Source organism: Plasmodium vivax, chromosome 12, assembly GCF_000002415.2.
Source record: "Plasmodium vivax chromosome 12, whole genome shotgun sequence".
NCBI lineage: Eukaryota > Apicomplexa > Aconoidasida > Haemosporida > Plasmodiidae > Plasmodium > Plasmodium vivax.
In genome coordinates, this window is record NC_009917.1 from 241247 (window position 1) to 261257 (window position 20011).

At 45.0% G+C, this 20011-nt stretch overlaps 4 protein-coding genes across 4 annotated transcripts, besides 16 other annotated features; 1 reads left to right on the top strand and 3 right to left on the bottom strand.

The window, feature by feature from the left end:
• Window positions 1–4: 4 nt before the first annotated feature.
• Window positions 5–65: a microsatellite.
• Window positions 66–928: 863 nt separating this feature from the next.
• PVX_083290 (hypothetical protein, conserved) lies at window positions 929–6593 on the top strand (the record flags this gene model as incomplete). Its single annotated transcript, XM_001614207.1, has 3 exons — window positions 929–6003; window positions 6174–6273; window positions 6522–6593. The coding sequence occupies 3 exons, from the start codon at window positions 929–931 to the stop codon at window positions 6591–6593; spliced, it is 5247 nt and encodes a 1748-aa protein (XP_001614257.1).
• Window positions 1168–1190: a microsatellite.
• Window positions 1657–1698: a microsatellite.
• Window positions 4610–4643: a microsatellite.
• A 409-nt stretch (window positions 6594–7002) lies between the features above and the next one.
• Window positions 7003–7022: a microsatellite.
• Window positions 7023–7275: 253 nt separating this feature from the next.
• Window positions 7276–8404, bottom strand: PVX_083285 (phosphatase 1 regulatory subunit, putative; the record flags this gene model as incomplete). The annotated part of the gene is made up of 4 exons (XM_001614206.1): window positions 7276–7487; window positions 7605–7711; window positions 8025–8073; window positions 8233–8404. 4 exons carry the CDS (start codon window positions 8402–8404, stop codon window positions 7276–7278), a joined length of 540 nt encoding a protein of 179 aa, XP_001614256.1.
• Window positions 8209–8232: a microsatellite.
• Window positions 8405–9120: 716 nt separating the features above from the next.
• Window positions 9121–11530, bottom strand: PVX_083280 (cytidyltransferase domain containing protein; the record flags this gene model as incomplete). Its single annotated transcript, XM_001614205.1, has 3 exons — window positions 9557–11530; window positions 9305–9378; window positions 9121–9175 (listed from the first exon to the last, which is right to left on the bottom strand). Exons 1-3 carry the CDS (start codon window positions 11246–11248, stop codon window positions 9121–9123), a joined length of 1821 nt encoding a protein of 606 aa, XP_001614255.1. The 5' UTR covers window positions 11249–11530.
• Window positions 9571–9600: a microsatellite.
• Window positions 9724–9758: a microsatellite.
• Window positions 9972–10029: a microsatellite.
• Window positions 10472–10502: a microsatellite.
• Window positions 10558–10638: a microsatellite.
• Window positions 10819–10843: a microsatellite.
• Window positions 11403–11438: a microsatellite.
• Window positions 11531–14112: 2582 nt separating the features above from the next.
• Window positions 14113–14245: a microsatellite.
• A 1634-nt stretch (window positions 14246–15879) lies between these two features.
• Window positions 15880–15944: a microsatellite.
• Window positions 15945–16477: 533 nt separating this feature from the next.
• Window positions 16478–19388, bottom strand: PVX_083275 (hypothetical protein). Its single transcript, XM_001614204.1, has 14 exons — window positions 19272–19388; window positions 19034–19125; window positions 18697–18735; window positions 18389–18545; window positions 18168–18205; window positions 17979–18009; window positions 17834–17874; window positions 17612–17679; window positions 17408–17444; window positions 17228–17288; window positions 17053–17097; window positions 16873–16934; window positions 16706–16748; window positions 16478–16595 (listed from the first exon to the last, which is right to left on the bottom strand). The coding sequence occupies exons 1-14, from the start codon at window positions 19330–19332 to the stop codon at window positions 16537–16539; spliced, it is 834 nt and encodes a 277-aa protein (XP_001614254.1). The 5' UTR covers window positions 19333–19388; the 3' UTR covers window positions 16478–16536.
• Window positions 16632–16680: a microsatellite.
• Window positions 19389–20011: the final 623 nt, after the last annotated feature.

Consider the following 20011-nt stretch of genomic DNA (forward strand, 5'->3'; position numbering starts at 1 on the left):
ATGGGATAGCCTCGCCATTTTTTTTTTTTTCTTTTTTCCTACCACATCTAATCCATGTGTAACACCTCGAGAGGTTCTCCGACGGTCTGCCCGACTGCACCGACGCATTTGAAGCGATTCTGATGTGCGCCCCGGCGTATTCACCTCCTCATGAGCCTACTATGTACTGTGGTGGTTCTCCTCGGGGGTGCATATGCGCACCTAATGTGGCCCTCCGTCGTTTGTTCCTCTTTGCCTCTTATTTCATTCATTTATTTCTTTTTCTCATGTGAGCCCCTCCGCCAGAGCCCCTTTTCACCATCAACCGATTTACGTCACGCTTGTGGCACGCCATGGCGCACCGCGAAGTTGCGCCTCTGCAGAGCTGTGTACACGTCCCCGCGGAGCGCTTCGAGGTGCAGGCGAATTCATCTACCCACCTGCTTACGCGTAAATGTATTTAGCTGCCTACATATTTATGTGCGTACGTATTTATCTGCTTATGTATGCATGTACGTATGTACATATGTGCATTTTTTTTTTTTTTTTTTTCTTCCTTTCTGCTGTTCCGAACTGCTCAGCCGAATCGGTGTAGCCCCTCATGCGAGCATTCTACCAACTCGCAGTGATAAAAAATTAACATCGGGCGGAGACCTTCCCCTACATCTGTGTTCCCCCCCCCCTGGAGAATGTAACCGCCGCATCATAGGCAGAGATCCCAAAGGAAGGGGAAACACCGATAGGGAAAAACGGACTCGCCAAGCAGTGCGTCTGAAAGGAGCCTTACACAACGAATCGAATAGGCACTCAAAATTGTGGAAGCGAGCCGAGACTTAGCGAAAGGATTGTGAATTCCTAAACGAAGAGGTAACCTATTGTAGGGTGCACCTCCAGCAGGGGCAGCAAAACCATAGTGAGTCGTCCCTGTCCTCGCCTCCACCCCTTCAAAATGAAAAAAGGAAAAAAACTCCTCGCGCTATCCCAGAGGGGAGGCGAACCCTCCAGGCAGAGGGGGAACTGCCTGTTCGTCCTATCCGTGCGGCGGAGGTACGAGCACATGAGGACGGTTCTGAAGGAAAGCCAAACAGCGCAAGGCGATGCCTACGCAGAGGAATCGCACCACCTTACAGAGGAAAACACAAGTGAATCGCTTAACGAAAGAGATGGCCAAACGGGCAACAAGGCAAGAGAAAATATTTTAAAATACTACGATGAGAATAAAAATGTGATAAAGACAACTAACTACATCTTGAGGGAGCACTTAAGTCGGGTCATTTACATAAACCAGAGGAGCTGCTTTTATAATTACTTTTACAACGCCTTCCCGTCTGTCCTGCATAATTATTTGAGGCGGGTTAAAGGGGGAGGAGAGAAAACCGGGCTGGCAGACATCTCCGGGGAGAGCGCTGACCATGTCGGCGGGGCGGGAGCCGATTGTCAAGCTGCGTCCATCCCCCCAAGCGGCAGCGACGAATCGAAGCGACCGCTAAACATTATGCACTACTACAACGCGCAAACGAAGCACGAAATGGACGCGGACAACCTCATCGACTTGATTAGCCAAAAGGTAAACTGCCTTAACAGTGCAGGCGAATTGCTAAAAAGCATCAATGACAACGTGCACTGGGGCAGCATGAAGATGAAGAGCGCAGATCTGCAACAGCTGGAGAGGCTCTTCCAAAACGTTATGGAGCGCACAAGTGACACAAACGATGTAAATAAAAAGGTAGAAATTTTGCTGTACCTTTCGAATGTGTGTAATGAGAGTGCCTTTCCACACATCCACATGGGAGTTAAAAAACGCATACAAGAAATTTATGAACATATAAAAAAAAAAAACAAAAAAGGGGTAGACGAATTGTACATTTTATTCCTCCTTTATAAGCAATTCCTCTCCTCCAAAAGTGAAAAGTACTCAAAAATGGACGTAGAAAAATACCTTTCGGAGGAAATTTCCTTCTACAATTACTTAAAAAATGAAAATATAAATATGTGTCTGTTGAGCTTAATATACCGCGACTTGTCTTTTCTCAAAAATGAACGCGTCAAGTACGTCCTCATGAATTTAGCCTTTTCCAAAATGAGGGATTCGTTATTTTTCTCCAGGGCGGGGGAGCCGCCGGGAAGCAACAATGGTGGGAGTATAAGCGGCGGAGGTAAAAGCGGAAGCAACAGCGGAAGCAGCGGCGGAGGCAACAGCGGAAGTGCCCTCGACCCGGCCAGGGGAAACGCGCACACCAACCTGCTGCTAACATTCTTCACCAACACCCTCTTGCGAAACAACTTCTTCCAGTTCCTGCAGAATGATTACGTGAGCTCCGCGCACACCACCGTGAACTACACAACCAGGGTAAACCCAACCGACGTGAACAATTACATTTTTTACAATCTCCTCATCTCAGTTGCTCAGCTGAAGGAGTCGCAAGCCAAATGCCAGGATGCCATCGTGAAAAAGAAAATGCAGCTTTTTCTGTCCACTCAGAAAAATAACACTTCAGTACACGAATTGTGGCAGATGAACAGTTATGCTAACCACATGAACGATTTTATTTTAAATAATATCCTTTTTTTCACCTCCCATTTTGTGAAAAATAAAATAAATTTCGCAGGCAACATGCACCTCTACATCCTCAACGTGTACTGCGACATCTTCGATGTGATGAAAGGCTTAGAGCTCTACACGGGAATTAAAAAAAAAAAAAACCTCCTCAGCGACGCCAAGCAAATTGTAAATTATATACTTAACGAAATGTATGGGCAGATCCATTTATGCACCCTCAAGGAATTCGTTGCTCTGTGCGCCATGGTAGATAAGCTCCCGGCAAGTTTCACCTTCGAGCTGAAGAACGACGCTGACCATGTGAACCTTAAGGTGGAAGATGCCTTCTGCAGAAGCGGCCAAGGGGGGAAGGGAGACGCACATCTGCGGCGTATTCTGTACGTCCCTTATGGACAAGCGGGTAGGAAGACCACCGAGGGGGGCGTGGGTGAAAAAATTAACGCAGCGGATGTGGGGCCCATTTCGGAGCAGCACACGGGGGGAACTCTGGGAAGGCACCAAATGGACGACTCGTATCAGGCGAAGGAGAACCGCCCCGGAAAAAAGGCTTCACCCAATGTTGTCCATACTTCCGTTTCGTCTAGCAGCGCGGCTACCACCGCCAAAGCGAAGAAAAAATCGACCGTGATAAACAAACACGACTTCACCATGTTGATAGCCCGCTCCCTCTTCAACGAAATTAGTGACGAGTTTATTTTCCACATGAAAGAGAAAGAGGGGATCCCCCCTGCCAGTGGAACCATGACGAATTCGGATGACGCGATTTTCGAGCATATTTACCAAAAGCACTATGAATCCTTTTTGCGCAACGCAGGTGTGTACATAAACCACGTGGAGCAGAATTACAACCCGGGCACCGCAGAACAGATACTAAACTGCTTCATCCTATTCACACACATAAGCCAGTTGGATGTGTCCGACCTGTGTGTCCTCATGAGCATCGTTAGGCAGATGAACAGACTGCAGCCCTTCGTCGATTTTTTCATTGCCAAGCGGGTTGAAGCAATGTTGGGGGGGGGAGGCTTTGGAGGGGGTGCAGAAAGTCGCGGCGGTGCAGAGTTAAAGAAGAAGGGGAAGAGTTACCATTTTACGGACACCTACTTGGATGACTACATATCGCAAATCAGCCACAGGGGGAAAGCGCACCATGAAGGTGCAGAGGCGACTGCTCAAAGTGATGGGGAAAGCATCACCCAGTGGGGGGAACTCCCAAACGGAGTCCACTCCGCACAAAGGAAGAACCATTTTGACGATATGAACCTTAACACTCATTCGTTGTATGCCGCCAATTTTGAAAAATACTACCACGACTATGACCTCTGCAGCAGTGTGGTGAATCTCTTCCTGTTGGTAGACCCCTCCAGCCGCATCAGTCGCTCCATCGCGAAGTTCCTCCCACATATCAGCCTGAAACAGGTGAACATTTTTAAAATTCATTTGGACCAGCTTTCTTGGAAAGGAGGAAGAAAAAAGGGGGAACACCCCCTTGGGTTTTCCGTAACCCCCCTAACGTGGGAAAAGGAGGAAGGGCTAGGCGAACTCCCCAACATTTTGGAAACCCAAACGGGGAGCAGCAACTGGATGGGAAATTCTCAGCAGGAGAAATCCCTAGGAAAAAATATGGCCTTACCAGGTGACACAGATACCCTCTGCAGTAGTGCCAACCCCTTCGTTGAAGACGCAGCGAATAGTGCCCTCCACTGGGAAGGCAGCAATCTCCCACATGGGGAACAACACCCCTTACAGTACGACATCATTTATAGGATAATCGAGGCCAGACTGAAATACAACATTGCAGTGAAAAATTACCTCTCCAAAAGGGAAGAGGAAAATAATGAAGAAGTGAAAAACTTCCTAGAAAAGGAGCTTCTGCCATTACATCAAATTGCAAATCTGCTGAACTGGATTAGCCCCATAAATGACGAGGAGAAATACATGAAGCTGGTTACCCTCGCGTTAAAAGATATAATCCTAAGCAGACACGAACTTGTGGACATCAAAACGTTCCGTATCGTAACGAAAATTCTCATCGGCGTGAGAAGGATGTATCAAAATATTTTTTTCCCTTCCGAATATTCCTACTTAACTATGCTCACAAAAAATTATGTACAAGTCATGCAGAATTTCTTCCCCTTCTTTCACCTGCTGGATTATTTCCACGCGCTTCAAATATTTACAAAATATAATTTGGCCGCAAAATATTTAAACCATTTAATCCACCTCAACGAAGAACTCAACAAAGTGAACGTAAAAAATGTCAACGCCCATCTCGTTCACGTCATTCTACATTTTTACAGCAAGTTAAATTATGTGAATGAGAAATTTATTTGCCACATCGTTCAGAGGTACGCCATCTCCATCCTGCAGCAGATGAACACCGTCAACGTACAGGTGGTGGACGATTTGATTAGGACAAACGACATGCTGCTCTCCCTGTGCGTTAGAAGTAAGGACGTTATACAGCTGAACTACCTGCTTTTACAACGCTACGGCAATTTTTCTCGCCAGTTTAAAATTGACGACAGCGATGAGGTGCAGGAACGCGGGGTTGCCACCTCCCCCAGTGAGCAAAGGGGGGATGTGCCCTCAAGAAGGTTCTTTCCCAATGAAGAGGCTAAATGTACACACACAGATGGGGACACTGGGCAATCTCCTTTTACGGGACAAAGTGGGCATGGGAAAGGGGAAGTGCCTCCAAAAAATGCCGACACATTTGCCGCCACATCCCAAGAGGAGAATAACTCGCTTTGCAGTGGACACGCACCAGAGGAGGAGGGAAAATTACTCGGACGGGGTAATCACCCAAGTGAGGGGAAATACACAAATACGCGTGGGACACCCCCTATCGGTCCCTCCCCACAAATCCGCCACACAGCGGAACAAACGAATGGAAAGGAAGTTACCACGAATAGTCTCGTTACACACACATTCCATCTTCCCCTAACGCATAAAATAAAAATTATTTATTTCTTATGCAAATCTCACCATTACAACGACCTGGTAAAGTCCTACTACCTGCAGCTAATAAGTGAGTGTCTGCAGAACACCAGCGCTCTGCTGAATGAAGAAGATTACTGCAAAGTGTATGAAAGTTATGTGCACGTAATTTTAAATTTTTATTTCCTCTCCTTCAATAAGAGTAACAAGTACATCAATTTTGTGTTAAGTAATTTGCCTTGCTATTATTGGTACAAGAGGGAGGAGGAAAAACTAAACTTGTTCGTCTCCTCCAAAGAATTTAATGACATCCAACACGTTTTAAAATTGCTCAATATTCATTTCCTGGCCCCGACGTTGACGGAAATTTATTTCATCCACTTTTTTAACGACGTGAAGAAGGCCATCCATACCTCCGCCATCCCAGAGAGTGTCCTCCACTTGTACCAGAAGTACAACCTCCTCATCGACGACATTCGCAACAAGAGCGTTTCTGTTTTGTGCGTCCCGGAGGAGCACGTTCTTCGGTGAGCCCATTCAGCGGTGTAGCGGCGTGGCGGCGGTGTAGCGCCGCGGATGGCTATGCTTGCCTGGCCATGCTTATCTGACTATGCTTGGTTGGCTCTACTTATCTGGCCATCCTCCCCCTTGTCGTGCCCACCCTCTCACAAACCGCCGCTCTTCCTCCCCCTTTCAGCGACGAACATGGGAACCACAAAAACCTCATAAACGACAGCCACTACGTTTACGAAAATATAAAAAAAACCTACCCGACTTCTTTGATATTCTTGAGCGAGGTAAATAACCCCCCAGCCAGGCATTAATTTCCTGCACACAAGTCGTTTCGATTAATGTGCCAACGTATGGGCATACAAGCACACGCAACAAAATTTCACGAGGGAGATGCCTTCCCACGCGATCATTACATATCTCCGCGTGCACAACAAAAAAAAGAGGAAACGATTTAGCAAAAATGTAACGCGGAAGTGTTATTTTATTTTTTTTATTTTTTTTTAATTTTTTTTTTTTTTTTCCCCCCTATCAGTGGAAGACCCTAAATGTGGAGGAAAAGTGCGACTACGTCTTGCGCACCATCCATTCTTCGCTCAACGTCTGAGGGGTGCCGCGCCCTATTTTCCCATGATATACTTCCGGAAGTCTGAAGGCGTTTGTGAAGTTTGGCAGGGCAGCGCACGAGCGCACGCCCAAGGGTGTAGGTGTGAACGTGTGGGCGTGTGAGCGTGTGAGCCTGTGAGCGGCGTTGAGGGTATGCGCTTTTGTATGCGTCTTCCTACGTGTGTGTACACCCACGCGCATACACGCACGTCGCACGGCGTACATTCTACTGAATCTTCGTGTCTTTTTTGCCTCTCCCGCTTTATGCGTTCCAACTCGGCTTGTTCTGCTGCGGCGCCGCCCGCAAAAAAGGCCTCCACACACCTGCGTAAGTATAATTTGCAACGTTTTGCTCATTCAAAGGAGTAAAAAAAAATGCACACATTCGCGTACACCCATGTATACATGGCAGACAAAGCACGCGGTGCAGCCACTCCCAATGGGTAACCTCCGCTCGTCCTCCTTCACCGGCTTGTGGTCGAGAAATGTCAGCCGCTTCAACGTGTGCACAAATAGCTTTCTGTAATTTTTGCATTTCGACATCTGGTGGAGGGCGGCAAAAAAAAAAAAAAAAAAAAAATATACATATGTACATATGTACATATATACATATATAATTTAGCGCGCCAAAAAATAGGCACACAAAATAGTGGGCAGTTCCCCACATTATTGACGTGCCTTCCTCAACGCATTACCATCGGGTTGTTCATGCAATACAGAATGGACAGGTCCTTCAATTCGGAGAGGTCCTTTAAAATGTCCTCCTCGATAGTATTGTTCTGTATGTTCAAAATGGTCAGCTTCTCATTTCTGCACAAGTTAGAAATCTGCGCGGGACCTTTGCTCCCCAAACAGTTGTTACTCAGGTTTAAATCCTCCAAAAGGGTTAAATTTTCTGTAAAAAAGAAAAAAAAAAAGAAAAAATTACTCCTCCAAATGGCACTTCCCCGTCTGTATGACCTTCTTAACTACTTGCGAGCGGGGAAGGGGGCAAACACATGGGAAGACGCACCCAAATTTTCGATCGCGCAAATGTTATTGTCTTCCAGATTTAAAATGCGCAGCTTGGTTAGGCAGCCCAGGTTCTCGATCTTCGAAATTTGGTTGCAGTTCAGGTACCTTCGCGGTGGTGTAGCGGTGGGGTGGTGTAGCGGTGGGGTGGTGTAGCGGTGGGGTGGTGTAGCGGTAAGGTGGTGTAGCGGTGGGGTGGTGTAGCGGTGGGGTGGTGTAGCGGTGGGGTGGTGTAGCGGTGGGGTGGTGTAGCGGTAGGGTGGTGTAGCGGTAGGGTGGTATGGCGGTATGGCTGTATGTTGGTGAGGTAACAGGGCGAGCCCCTACGCAGCCCCTACACAACCCCTACGGGGACCTTTTCCAAAATCGAAGCGGCCAGAAGTTCCCTTCTCGCAGAGGCCACGCTCAGCTGCTCACTTACAACGCAATGAGGTTCACACAGGAGTCCAGACCAGAGATCCTGTCCAAGACTACGAACGGGTGGCACGCATTCGAGGTGTGTGTTTAGGAGGGTTTCTCGTGTGCGTGCCACGATTGCTACGGCTGCATCTGCGACAGTCACGGTTGTTACGACTGCATCTGTGACTGCCACTACGCCCGCGGCTGCCGCTTCTACACCCCAGCCGAACCATTATTGTTCAGGTAGAGCGTCCGCAAGTTGTGCAGCCCCCGAAGGGCCTCCACCTTCCGGTAGAGCTTGTTATTCAAGTACAGAACATCGTTCAGCTCGATGACCGAATAATAGGCCTCGTTCTTCTGGACCTCCCTCTCAATTTCCTGGTCGCTCAGGATGTATTCCATGAGAGGCGGTTTGGCGGAGAGCGAATGATGGTTAAAGCTGGACAGCCTGTCACACGTTCACACGTTTTCTTCTTTTTCACACAGTCCAACGGTTCACTTAGCCTAACGAGCCGAAGGGCACAACTTATCCGATCATCTAATTTTTTATCTTTTAATTGTTTCGAAACAAATTAAACAATGTGTAAAATTTTTAAAATAAAAAAAAAAAAAAAAAAAAAAAAGACCTTTTATAATTATTAATAATACATAAAACGATGTTACATCATTAAAGAAAAGGAATCCAAGTTGACGTTAACCATTTGCACACGTACACACATCTCTGCATTAATGAGGACATATGCAATGTAGGGATGAATAAGCGAAGGAAAAAAAAAAAAAAAAACAGAGAGGAAGAAGGAGAAGGGAGGGGGCAAAATTTGGGATGCTTCAAAACGTGCATACACTTTTTTGTGTGGCAGGGGGAAGGCGAAAAAAAAAAAAAGAAAAAGAAAAAAAAATTAAATTAACTCTTAAAATTATTAAAAACAAACAAAATAATAAAAATTAAAGGGTTAACTTTTTTTTTTTTTTTTTTATCTTCATTCTTGCACACATAATTTTGTTATCCGTTTCTACATGGACATACTACCAAATCGCGATTGTGTCGTTATTATACATATCATTTTAATAAGAATCAATGTTAAAAAAAAAGCGTAAAAAAAAAAAAGCTTCAGAAATTAATTCAAAACGTACGTATTGTTCACCTTCCAGATGTTATCTTCCTTCTTCTTTCTGCAAAGGGGGGGAGCGGCAGGGGGGGAAGAAAATAAAGCAAAACAAATAAATTTAATTAAAGTACAAATGCATCGCGCCTGTCCACGTTCATTTTCGCAACTACCGCTCACTCGCTAGCCGCATTACCTCTTCGATATGGTACTCATCAGGCAATTTTTGTTCTTCTCGATTCGTTCGATAATTTCGAAGGTGGTGATGCCCTGCGGGGGAAGGAAAAGGTCACGTGTGGGTGTGCAGACGTGCAGACATGTGGGCGCGTGAGCGTGTGCACCTGCCAGAATACACGAATGCAGGAAAACACACATGCAGGTGAGCACACACATTTACGTGCATTTACGTGCATTTCTGCGCCTTTCCGCGCCGCTTTCACCCCCCTACCGATTCCGAGGAGAGCTCCTGGTAAATGTTCAACTTCTTCGGGACGGCGTACGGATCCAACTCGTTGCTCGAGTAAAAGTAATCGACAATGGTCCCCCTCACCACTATGTCAATCTGGAAGCGCTTGATGAAGCTCTCGCTGATGAGCCATGGGGCTCCTATGACTACGTCGTCCACGACCTTCATGGCTAACACATTTAATGTCCTCTCCAGTAGGGAGACGACGGGGAAATACTTCCCCTTCATCCTGCGCACGACCTCGTCGGAGTGCATGCCTACTATCAAATAGTCGCCTAACTTTTTGGCGTTTTCCAATATCTTTAAATGACCAATGTGAAAAATGTCAAACGAGCCATCCACGTATACCACTTTTTTTTTTGTTTTTTTTTCATGGCTTTCCATGAATTGATACAACTGAGATGCCGTTACGTAACATTTATTTTTGCTTAAGGCATGTTTTAAACTGGACATGCATTCGGATGGCCTGATTTTGTTGTCCGTCACTGCCGCTGCTTCCGTGACGGCGGCTTCATCTTCGAATTCTTTCGAATTCGTTTTACATTTTTTACTCAAGTTGCTTTTTTCACCTGTACCGTTCAGGCAATTTCCGTTACTGTACGGGGCCGACGCTTTGTCGTCCTCATTGTGGTTGGCGATGGCGGCGTTGGCGATAGCGGTGCTTCCTCCACCGCTGGTAACACCGCTGGTCATACCGCTGCTCACACCGCTGCTCATCCCCACCGCTGCGTCCCCCTCGGGCAGGCCCTTATTCACGCTGTTCACCGCCTGCAACAAATGGTTAATTATAGTCGTGCTGGAGATCCCATAGCTGCGCTCAAATATTTTCAACCTGTTGTTCTTTCGAACCTCCTCATAGCAACAGTTGCCATTCCTGTCATACGCAATGTCACTGCCATGGGCAGCGTAATCACAATTGTATTTGCGCAACAGTTCCATACTGACGTTGTATTTGGTGCCTATAATAACTTCGTCCACCCACTTACACCCGGCTATCAATGCCCCCCTTTCTTCTTGACTATATATAGGCATAACTCCCTTGGAGTTTAGGGCATCTTCATCGGAGTTGATTCCAACCACCACGACGTCTCCTAACTGTTTCGCTTGTCTCATGGCATTGAAATGACCCGAATGAGACAAATCGAAAATCCCATCAACATAAATTCTGGTGGCTTTATTTTTTTCATTATTAGCTGTATTCATGTCAATATCAAATTCGTTAATTTCTTCGGAGCTATTGGAGAGGGACCCACTCAGGTCCTTGGTTTCTTCATACAGGTTGTTACTGTGCTCCTCCAAAATATTGTTATTACACCTATTTACAATTCCCATGTGTTTTCCAATGCTCATCAGGGTGACATTACTCTGGTTGCCACCGGAAACTCCTCCCCTGCTGCTCTCACTATGTTTACCACTGACACTGTCGTCATTGCTAATATGACTCAACTCGTTTAGAAAAATTCGCAACGTCTCATCATCGTCTTCTATATTGCACTTTTCACACACCTGGCATATTAGGTCCAGCTTATTGCTCTTATTTAGGCTTCTTAGCAACCCCAGCACCTTCTTCAAATTCCCATGGTTGTAAATTGTGTTGACTAAAAACTCGTTCCTCATCATCTCGGCATGTATGGGCGTACGGCGGCGGGCACACTCGTGTGTATCGATGCGCATATAGCGGTATACGTATTGGCAGCCACGAACGTGTTGGTAGCCACAAACGTGTTGGCAACCACGAACGTGTTAGCAGCCACAAACGTATTGGCAGCCACGGACGTGTTAGCAGCCACAAACGTATTGGCAGCCACGGACGTATTAGCAACCACACACGTATGCACTGGTGGCCTATACTCACACACGCAAGCACTCCGTTGGCACGCCTTCTCGCCTAACCCATGCTCCCCAAATATGAAGCCCTCACAAAACACGCAGAGATGTTGAAGCAAATGCGAGAGACTAACCGGTCCAGGAATTCGCCAGGCACAAAAAAAAATCAAAAAATAGCGAAGGGTGCCACGCAGGAAGCGATTAAGGATGGGGAAAAAATAAATATCTTGCGAAAAAAAATTATGTACGACGGCTGCTTCGCTAGGGAAGTATATGCAGCACACCGATCATACATATGAATATATATATTGTGGCAGCTCACTATGGGAAAGGGAAAAAAAAACAGACAAACAGACAAAAAATGAAGAAAATGAAGAAACGAAAAATAACTACGAATCTTTCAGGAGAAGGCGCATTTACTCCTCTCCATCTCCCCACACGTTGCACACTTGCTCTCACATATGCTCATTCTACATACAAGCAAAGGTGCACACGTTTGTATATAACTTCCACTATGGTTAAGCAGACGAATGGCCGTTGGATGAGTCACACTGGTGCGATGGACGCGCAGCTCAGGACGCGCATAGAGTGGAGGCATAAATATATGGGCACCTAAATAGGCGTATTGCTCACGGGTACAAACATGGGCACGCCCACCTGCACAGATGCAACTAACAGGCACGCGTACACATCTGCTAGGCACACGAATCCCGTCAAACGTCGCTGCAGATAAATCCACTGACCTATTCACTGCTTCTGTATATATGGCATTATCTTGCTAACTTTAAAATTCCCAAACGTGAAAAAAAAGTTGGCGCAAAAAGGGGCGGTCGCACGTGGCAGATTTGAACGTGCAGGGAAAAAAGGGAAAGAGGCATATGTAGTGGTAGAAACGCCTAGCAGTAGAGCTAAAATAGGGGCGCTAATTTTGCACAAAATGTAGCAATACACAATGGAGGGGTACTAAAATAAAGCGAAATGAACGTACAGGGTGCAGGCGGTAAAGATCACGTGCTTAGAAGTACACGCTGGGAACAATATGCATGCATGTCCTCGCCCACGCATTCGGCGTATGCATATGAATAGGAGTACCAAAAAATGGAAAGCGTAAAGAAAAAATAGGGGCCACGGAAAATATGGAAAGTCTCATCACATGGTCACGTTAAAAATTTCGCAATCATGAAATGGCTTTTCTTATAGGAGCGTGCAGAAGTGCGCGCACTTGCGGCGGGTGAACAGATGTGCGTACGTGCAAGTGTACACGCCTGAATGTATGTACATACAAGCACACATAAAAGTGTATGTAAAGATAACACATGTATATATTTAGGTACACACGCGTGCAAGCTCTACGGGGTGCCTTCACTGGGAGTAACCTTCGCGGTGCGCGGTTTACTCAGTTGCATCGTTTTCACAGTACCGGGCGGCAGATTTGCGTGCCCGTACGTTTACACATAGGTATATATTATGCACACGCGTTTATGTACGTAGAGGCTCACACGTGTGGTGGAAATTCTCGCGCTCGTGCTGCTCAAACAAAAAAGTTGCTTCTTCGTTACGCCCGTGCATTCGCTGCGCAATCATGTTTAGTCACGTTCACATGATGCAATGGGCAATAGGGCAGTGCTTATAAAACTCGCGTGGGGGGTAAATGCCTCTTAAAACAGTTGCGTGTATATCAAGGGGGCAAATGAAGGGAGATGGTGGGAGAAACGGGCAGGATGAAGCGAGCTGCAAAAAATGGGCTGAAAAAAACGAGCTGCATAAACGAACTGCAAAAAATGGGCTGAAAAAAACGAGCTGCATAAACGAACTGCAAAAATGAAGCGCAAAAAGGAACGGCAAAAATGAAGCGCAAAAAGGAACGGCAAAAATGAAGCGCAAAAAGGAACGGCAAAAATGAAGCGCAAAAAGGAACGGCAAAAATGAAGCGCAAAAAGGAACGGCAAAAATGAAGCGCAAAAAGGAACGGCAAAAATGAAGCGCAAAAAGGAAGCGCTAAAACGAACCGCAAAAAAGAACCGCAAAAAATGAAGAGGGGAAGAAAAAAAAAAAAAGCGCGTCGCTCCTCACACTACGCAGCGGTGTTTTATAAAATTTATGGGGGGAAAGGAATTTCAGGCGGGTGTTTTTTTTTTTTTTTTTTTTTTTTAACATCAGCAGGAAATAATTTTCCTCCTTATATAAATAAAACAGCGTGTTTTAATTCTGGTGAAATGTGGGGGGTGTTAAAAAGATATAAACCAAATAAACGCAAATAACATGCAAAATGACGTCTATCTCTTTGTGCGTGTACGCGAATGTATACATATTTGTGTACATAATGGCGTAGAAGCACAGTTCGCGCGCGTGGATGCGTGCAAAATATGTGTAAAACCTCCGCGCGCAAAATCGCGGGTAAAGTTGCACTAATTTTTTAACAAAAAACGATCTATGCAAATGTTCATATGAATGTGGCCGCACGAATTATATGTCAAAGTCAAACGCGAAAGCGCAAAAATGTTGAAGCGCAAAAATGTGAAGGCGCCAAAGCGCAAAAACGTACAAACGTACAAATGTACAAACGCACAAGCGCTCAAACGCGCAAACGCTCATATACATATCAGTTTGCTATATATACGGCGCTCTGTACAACAGTCCATATAACAAACGCGACATGTTGCATCGAGTACAGGTATATATATACATTTGGCTATTCGGGCACGCTGCCATGCTGTCATGCTGCCATGCTGCCATTCTACTGTTCGGCTATTTCGCAATTTACTTGATCACCAATTTGCATGTTTACTATTTACGTATGTTCATCCGTACTACGTGAACTCTTTCAGGGATGCAAACAAAATTTGGGTTTCATTACAAAAATGTAAAGGGGAAAAGAAAAAAAAAAAATAAAAAAATAATTAAAAAGAATTAAAAGGAATTAAAAGGAATTAAAAGGAATTAAAAGGGATTAAAAAGAATTAAAAGGAATTAAAAGGAATTAAAAGGAATTAAAAGGGATTAAAAAGAATTAAAAGGAATTAAAAAGAATTAAAAACGTGAAAAGCTCGTAATAAAAATTACCTCTCATACTTCTCATAATTTAAAAAACAAACAGATCGCATAAACAAGTTACGTATTGTCATATGTATTGTATAGATATATATAACATGCTGTACGTATACATATACGCAAAATATGCATAAACTAAAGTGTATGTTTTTTATTTTTTTATAATGAACGGAATGGAGTTGCTCTTCAAGGGTCGTGGCCGCAGTTTTTTTTTTTTTTTTTTTTTTTTTTTTTTCATTCAACGGGGAAAAATGGCACAATCGTGCAAGAGGAATTTATGTACATAAGTATATAATGCATAATATGTATACAAAAAATATCACATCAGTTAACGGATCCGTAGAGCATTTACAAAACTTTTACGCCCATATGCCAACAGTGGCCATTGCATATACATTTGTTCATTCGTAATAGATAAGCCCATAGTGTATATAGTACAGTGTTATCATGTTAAAAGCACCCCTGCAAGAAGGCATGCCACACTGCCCCCCTATACATGTAACATTACGAATTATAAGCATATATATAAACGCCTTTACAACTGCTTCTTTCCCCTTTCACCAAATGAGATACCCCCGTTACGTATTTTTTTTTTTTTTCCTACAAGTATAAAACTGCACTGCTGCTGAGAAGTACGTAAATAAACATTTCCGTGTTGTATGCGCTCCTATATCTATTTGCAACGTGCATGCGTTGCTTATAAAGGTTGGGGTATGCCTTTTTCTGGGCGCGCTTCTTAGTACGCCCGTCACGGAGTACCCATTTTCGCCCCGATAAAAAAGCCGCTCCGACGGCGGAACTACTTTTCAGTGTTATTATGGTAGAGATAATTAGTTAGGCGAATTTTTCTAAGGCCCTTTTTTTTGACACCGGTGAAGAGGAACAAGGGTGGGTGGGTTACTACCATGTCACCACCATGTAATGCATTTGCCATTTTGCGCAGTTGCCATTTCGCAACATTACGATGAGGAGTATTGCAAAGTTAGCGGGAAAGGCTAAACAGAGGGCACATACGTACCAACATACGTACAAACGTACATGCATAACCCACTTGTACATTGCCTATCCATGCCTATGGAAAAAATAGGCCCATGTGCCAAATTTGGCTTAACCGGAGAGTATAGCCCACTGGTGTTGACTGGGCGAGGGACTAGTGCACCGCTTTTTATGCTGCACCTCGGCAGAGGGGTAGTGAATGATGTGACCAAATCTTCTCGCCCCGCACCCTCTTCCTTTCGCTTCACAAAAAGGGTCATAAGCAAGCACATACAACCATGCACCCCCGATAAGTGCAATATTTATTTTTAGGAAAACTTCGTTAGGCATGTTCCTTTGCAACTTTTCCCTTCGGTGCAAGCTACCAATGCTTGTGCCCAATTGGTTCTGTTACGCATGCCGCACCCACCGCTACATACATCTGTGGTTCGAAAGGGGGTATGTGAAAGATTGCGAAACGGTGCAAAGGGGAATTATTCTCACCACTCTGCTTAGGCACAAACGGGGCTTTCCAAACTCCCCTTTTGCGTTATCGTAACGGGAAAAAAAAAAAAATAAATAAATAAACAAATGAACATGTGAACACGAATAGGCAAAACAAAGGCGCTAACATCGCCACCTCCAGCGGGCTAATAGTCCGCCCCTTGGCTCCTCTCCCAACACCGAAAAAAGGGAAATTCCCCCTCCGGTTTCTTCCCCTCCCCCATTAAACCGTGCAAAGGAGGCAAAACTACTAGTTCGCGTTTATACCGTAGCACCCGAAGCTGCACAGCAGTTACGCACACCAAAGTTTAGTCGCGGGTCCTCACTTACGCCAAAATAAAGGAACAATTACACTTGCGCTTTGCCAACTTTTTCGCTTGTTAGGCATTAAGCAAGAACAAGGAAATAACTCAGCGAGCGTCCAACACGAAACGGTGCATTTCATTTGCATTGACTCAGTCTATGGGAAAAGGTCTTTATTCGTGAGTGCACATGTGCATATGCAAGTGTGTGCGTTAAGCATCCCGCCCCGTTAGGCAGGTAAAAATAATTAACTCATTTATGTTGCGAAAGAACAAATGAATCACCGTGAAGAGTGCCCCATCTTAAGAGGACATCCTACGCGCATGCACGATTTCTCCCTTCTTATAATTGTAGTGGTGGCCTACGGATTTCAAGTGGTACGCACAATTGGCGGCATAAAATGAAGGGTAAAAAAAAATACTCTGCATAATGAACACCTTTTTTGGGAAGCCCAATTTAGCAAAAACTTACTGTCGGGGGTTACGGATCCTCCGGTCGCCTCCAATTTGGGGCTCTTAAACGGGAAAGAAAAAAGGGAATATCCTTGAGTGTGCTAAATAAGTAGTCACTGCGGAGAAACGCCAACATCGCCGTACATCCTCAGATGCAGTAGCGTCTCTCTCTTTTCAAATCATTACTGTCGCTTTTCTTATGCGCTCCTTCTTTTTGGCCGCGTGGGGCACCCCTTCGTGATCCTTTCCTATTTAACGTTGGAAAAAAAAAAAAAAAAAAAATGAGGCTCCTTCTGAAACATTTCTACTTGCGCTTTTGCATCTGCAACATGGGAAGCTACTGTTCTCTCGAGTTCCTCAAATTACCAGCTATTAGGAAGCCCATTTTGTTTTTTCTGCCTTTAGGGGGCACTAACGTGTGCAGGGAAAAATAAATTGTACACATGTGTGGGGGGGAGTCGGGCGGAGTCGGGCGGCAGTCACATCTGAGCTTCCGGGAAATAGCCAAGTTTTTTCTTTTTTTTTTTTTTCTTTTTTTTACCTGAGCAAAGGACTGCCCTATCAACTTGCGTCTCCTCACCTCCCAACCTTCTGTTATAATTCTTTTGTGAAAAGAGCGGACAGATGAAGCGAAGCAGACACGTCGGGGAAACGCTTACACGTACATTCGAGTGATGCGGACTATGCGTTGCCGCGATTGCAGCCGCGTTTGCTGCATTACAAATACGATGAATTTGCAATCGGCCATTTTGTTGCACCTGCGCGGGGGGAAGCATAAAATTGGGACGCGCGAGGCAAAAGAGGTGACGCCGTGATCAATCAGATCGAAGTTCACCAAGTTAACCCTCCCACCCGCGTCTCAACGCAGAAGCAAATAGTTTGCGCGCGCCGCCACTCATCAATTCTGCAGGTGCGCTAATTTTACTCGGCTGCCGCTTCCTTCGGAGTGACGTCCTTGCTAATTCTCATCAAGACGTGTTCGTCGTCACACTCCTGGGGAGGATCACAGAAAAACGTAAACTTATGTTCTGGTGCTTCCGATGGGGGTCTATGGTGTCCATTCCCTCTCTTCGCAATTTTTGCACTTTTCCCATTTTCCCTCATTTGGCGTCTTTCTCCTCTGCGTCGCCTCTCACGTCAGACGTACCCCCGTCATGTTCAGGGAAAGGTTGAAATTTTTCACTTGTTCTGTGGGAGGAAAAAAAAAACAGACGCAGAAAAATAAAAAATGAGGAAAAAAAAAAGGAATCATCAGGGTGACCTGATTTACAAACGTGCACTACTGCCTAAACCTTTTATGTGGTCCTCCTTAATTGCGGTAATCTGCACACAAGACGATTTAAAAAGGGAAAAATAAAGAGGAATGAAAAAAAAAAAAAAAAAAAGGAACAGGAAAAATTGCCCGTATGGAGCCATACAAAAGCGCTCACAAGTTACCCAATCGATTGGAAAAAAAAAAAAAAAAAAAAATCCCCTCCTACCCAGTACTTCCTCGGGCGAGAGATGACCCATTTCTCTCCTTCGAAAAAGGCATATGGTTGAGCCATCGGAGTGAGCACAAAATGGGGCAGTAGACAAATGGAACAGGAGCAACAAAATGGGAGCAACCAAATGGGGACCACACCAACGAAGCAGCCACCTCCATACAAGAAGGTATATTCTTTTCACCCCATGCTCACTTAGACATATAAAGGCGTATTACCGGAACAAACCCAGTTAGCCCCCGTGTTCTTCAGCTCATTCTCGTCTTCATAAAAAAGGGAATTTCGTAAAATCCTCTTTGGAGAGTAAGAGAAAAAATCGCACTCTTTCTGCGACGCACAGATATCTAATACGCTGTTCAGGTTGAGTAGCTTTTCCTGTAGAAGTGGGGAAGGGGATGGCAGCTGTGGTAATGACACGTATTGGGGGGTACAAATGATGGTTACATAGGGGGGGGGAGCAGCGCTGCCATTAGAGGATCTCTTGGTAGTTTATAGCCATCCTCAAAAAAGGGGATAAAAAACGTACCGTGTTCAGAGCCTGGAGAATACTTCCCCCTTCGCAGAACTGAAAGGAAGCGGATGGGGGGCAAATGAGAAGGGGTCTAAAAAGCACATACACATCACGAATGCCAAATGGGTAAGCAAATACACATAAAAAGGAAACACAGGGAAGAACAAACTGCTTTGCAGAGGGGTCTACACAAGTTAGGCAGTGACAAACGGTGAAATGAAACGGTTACTGTGCAAAATAAACGTTTTGGGAAGCAAAAAAAAAAAAAAAAAAATTAATCTTCGGTCTGCAAAATGCCTCCAAAGTGGGCATGGTAGTTAACGCAAGCGCGGACGGGGCCTCGCTGACTCACCTTCTGCGAATTGTTTAAGAAGAGAAAATCCGACAAGTGCCCCTTCACCTCACTTTCCACAAGCGTCTTCGCTGCCCCCAGGCCGCAGGCCCCTTCGAAAGGAAACGATTAAAAGGTGCACGCACGTGGATACGAACATACACTTTCACGCGAAAAAAAAAAAAAAAAAAGGCACTTAACGAAGCTGTGGTTCTGAAGGAACGGCGAAAGAGTTAACCCGCGAGCCCTCAGATCATACCAAACAGAGTTACAGCCAGACAAAAGACAACAGAAGCATTCGTCTTCATTTTGACAAACATGGGACAAACGAACGGAACAAAATGAGAGGAGGGTGTAAACTAAATATGATGTGCTGAAAAATTTCCCATTTCCTCTGCAACAAATTTATGTGCACAAGTTGGGAAGCGCCGTGGAAATATAAAACGTAGACAGATGGGCCAAATGAGGAAAAAGGGAAAAAAAAAATACACCTTCTGTACGTACACAGTTATTTCCCCCTCCGGGAAGAACGCCACCCGTAAGTTATTTTTTTTTCCCCCCCCATTTGGAGTTAACTGCATGGATCAATCTCGTGAAAATTGCAACATCGCTCAAGCGTTCACTGAAAGAAGTAAACTGACTTTACAACGTGTTAGTTGCGATGCCTTCCTTTGCACTCTCCCATGTTGGGAAAAAAAAAAAGGAAACAAACGATAGTGTAGACCTTTACGTTAACGTATCCACACAGGAGCAGTTAGCTGATGGGATGCTTCTACCCATTCTGCGTCATATTTGTTCCAAAGTGGGTAAAGGCACAATTGGAATGCTTTCACGGGGGTACCATTTTATTACTCTTTTTTGTGACCTTTTCTGTGAATGTTTTTGCAAAATGGAACGACGTGCGTGGGCACTTCACAAAGTTGGAAAAAGGGACGCACATAAGATACGCCAAATGACACCCCGTTGGTGGCACGTTTGACATTTTGAAAGAGCCCATCA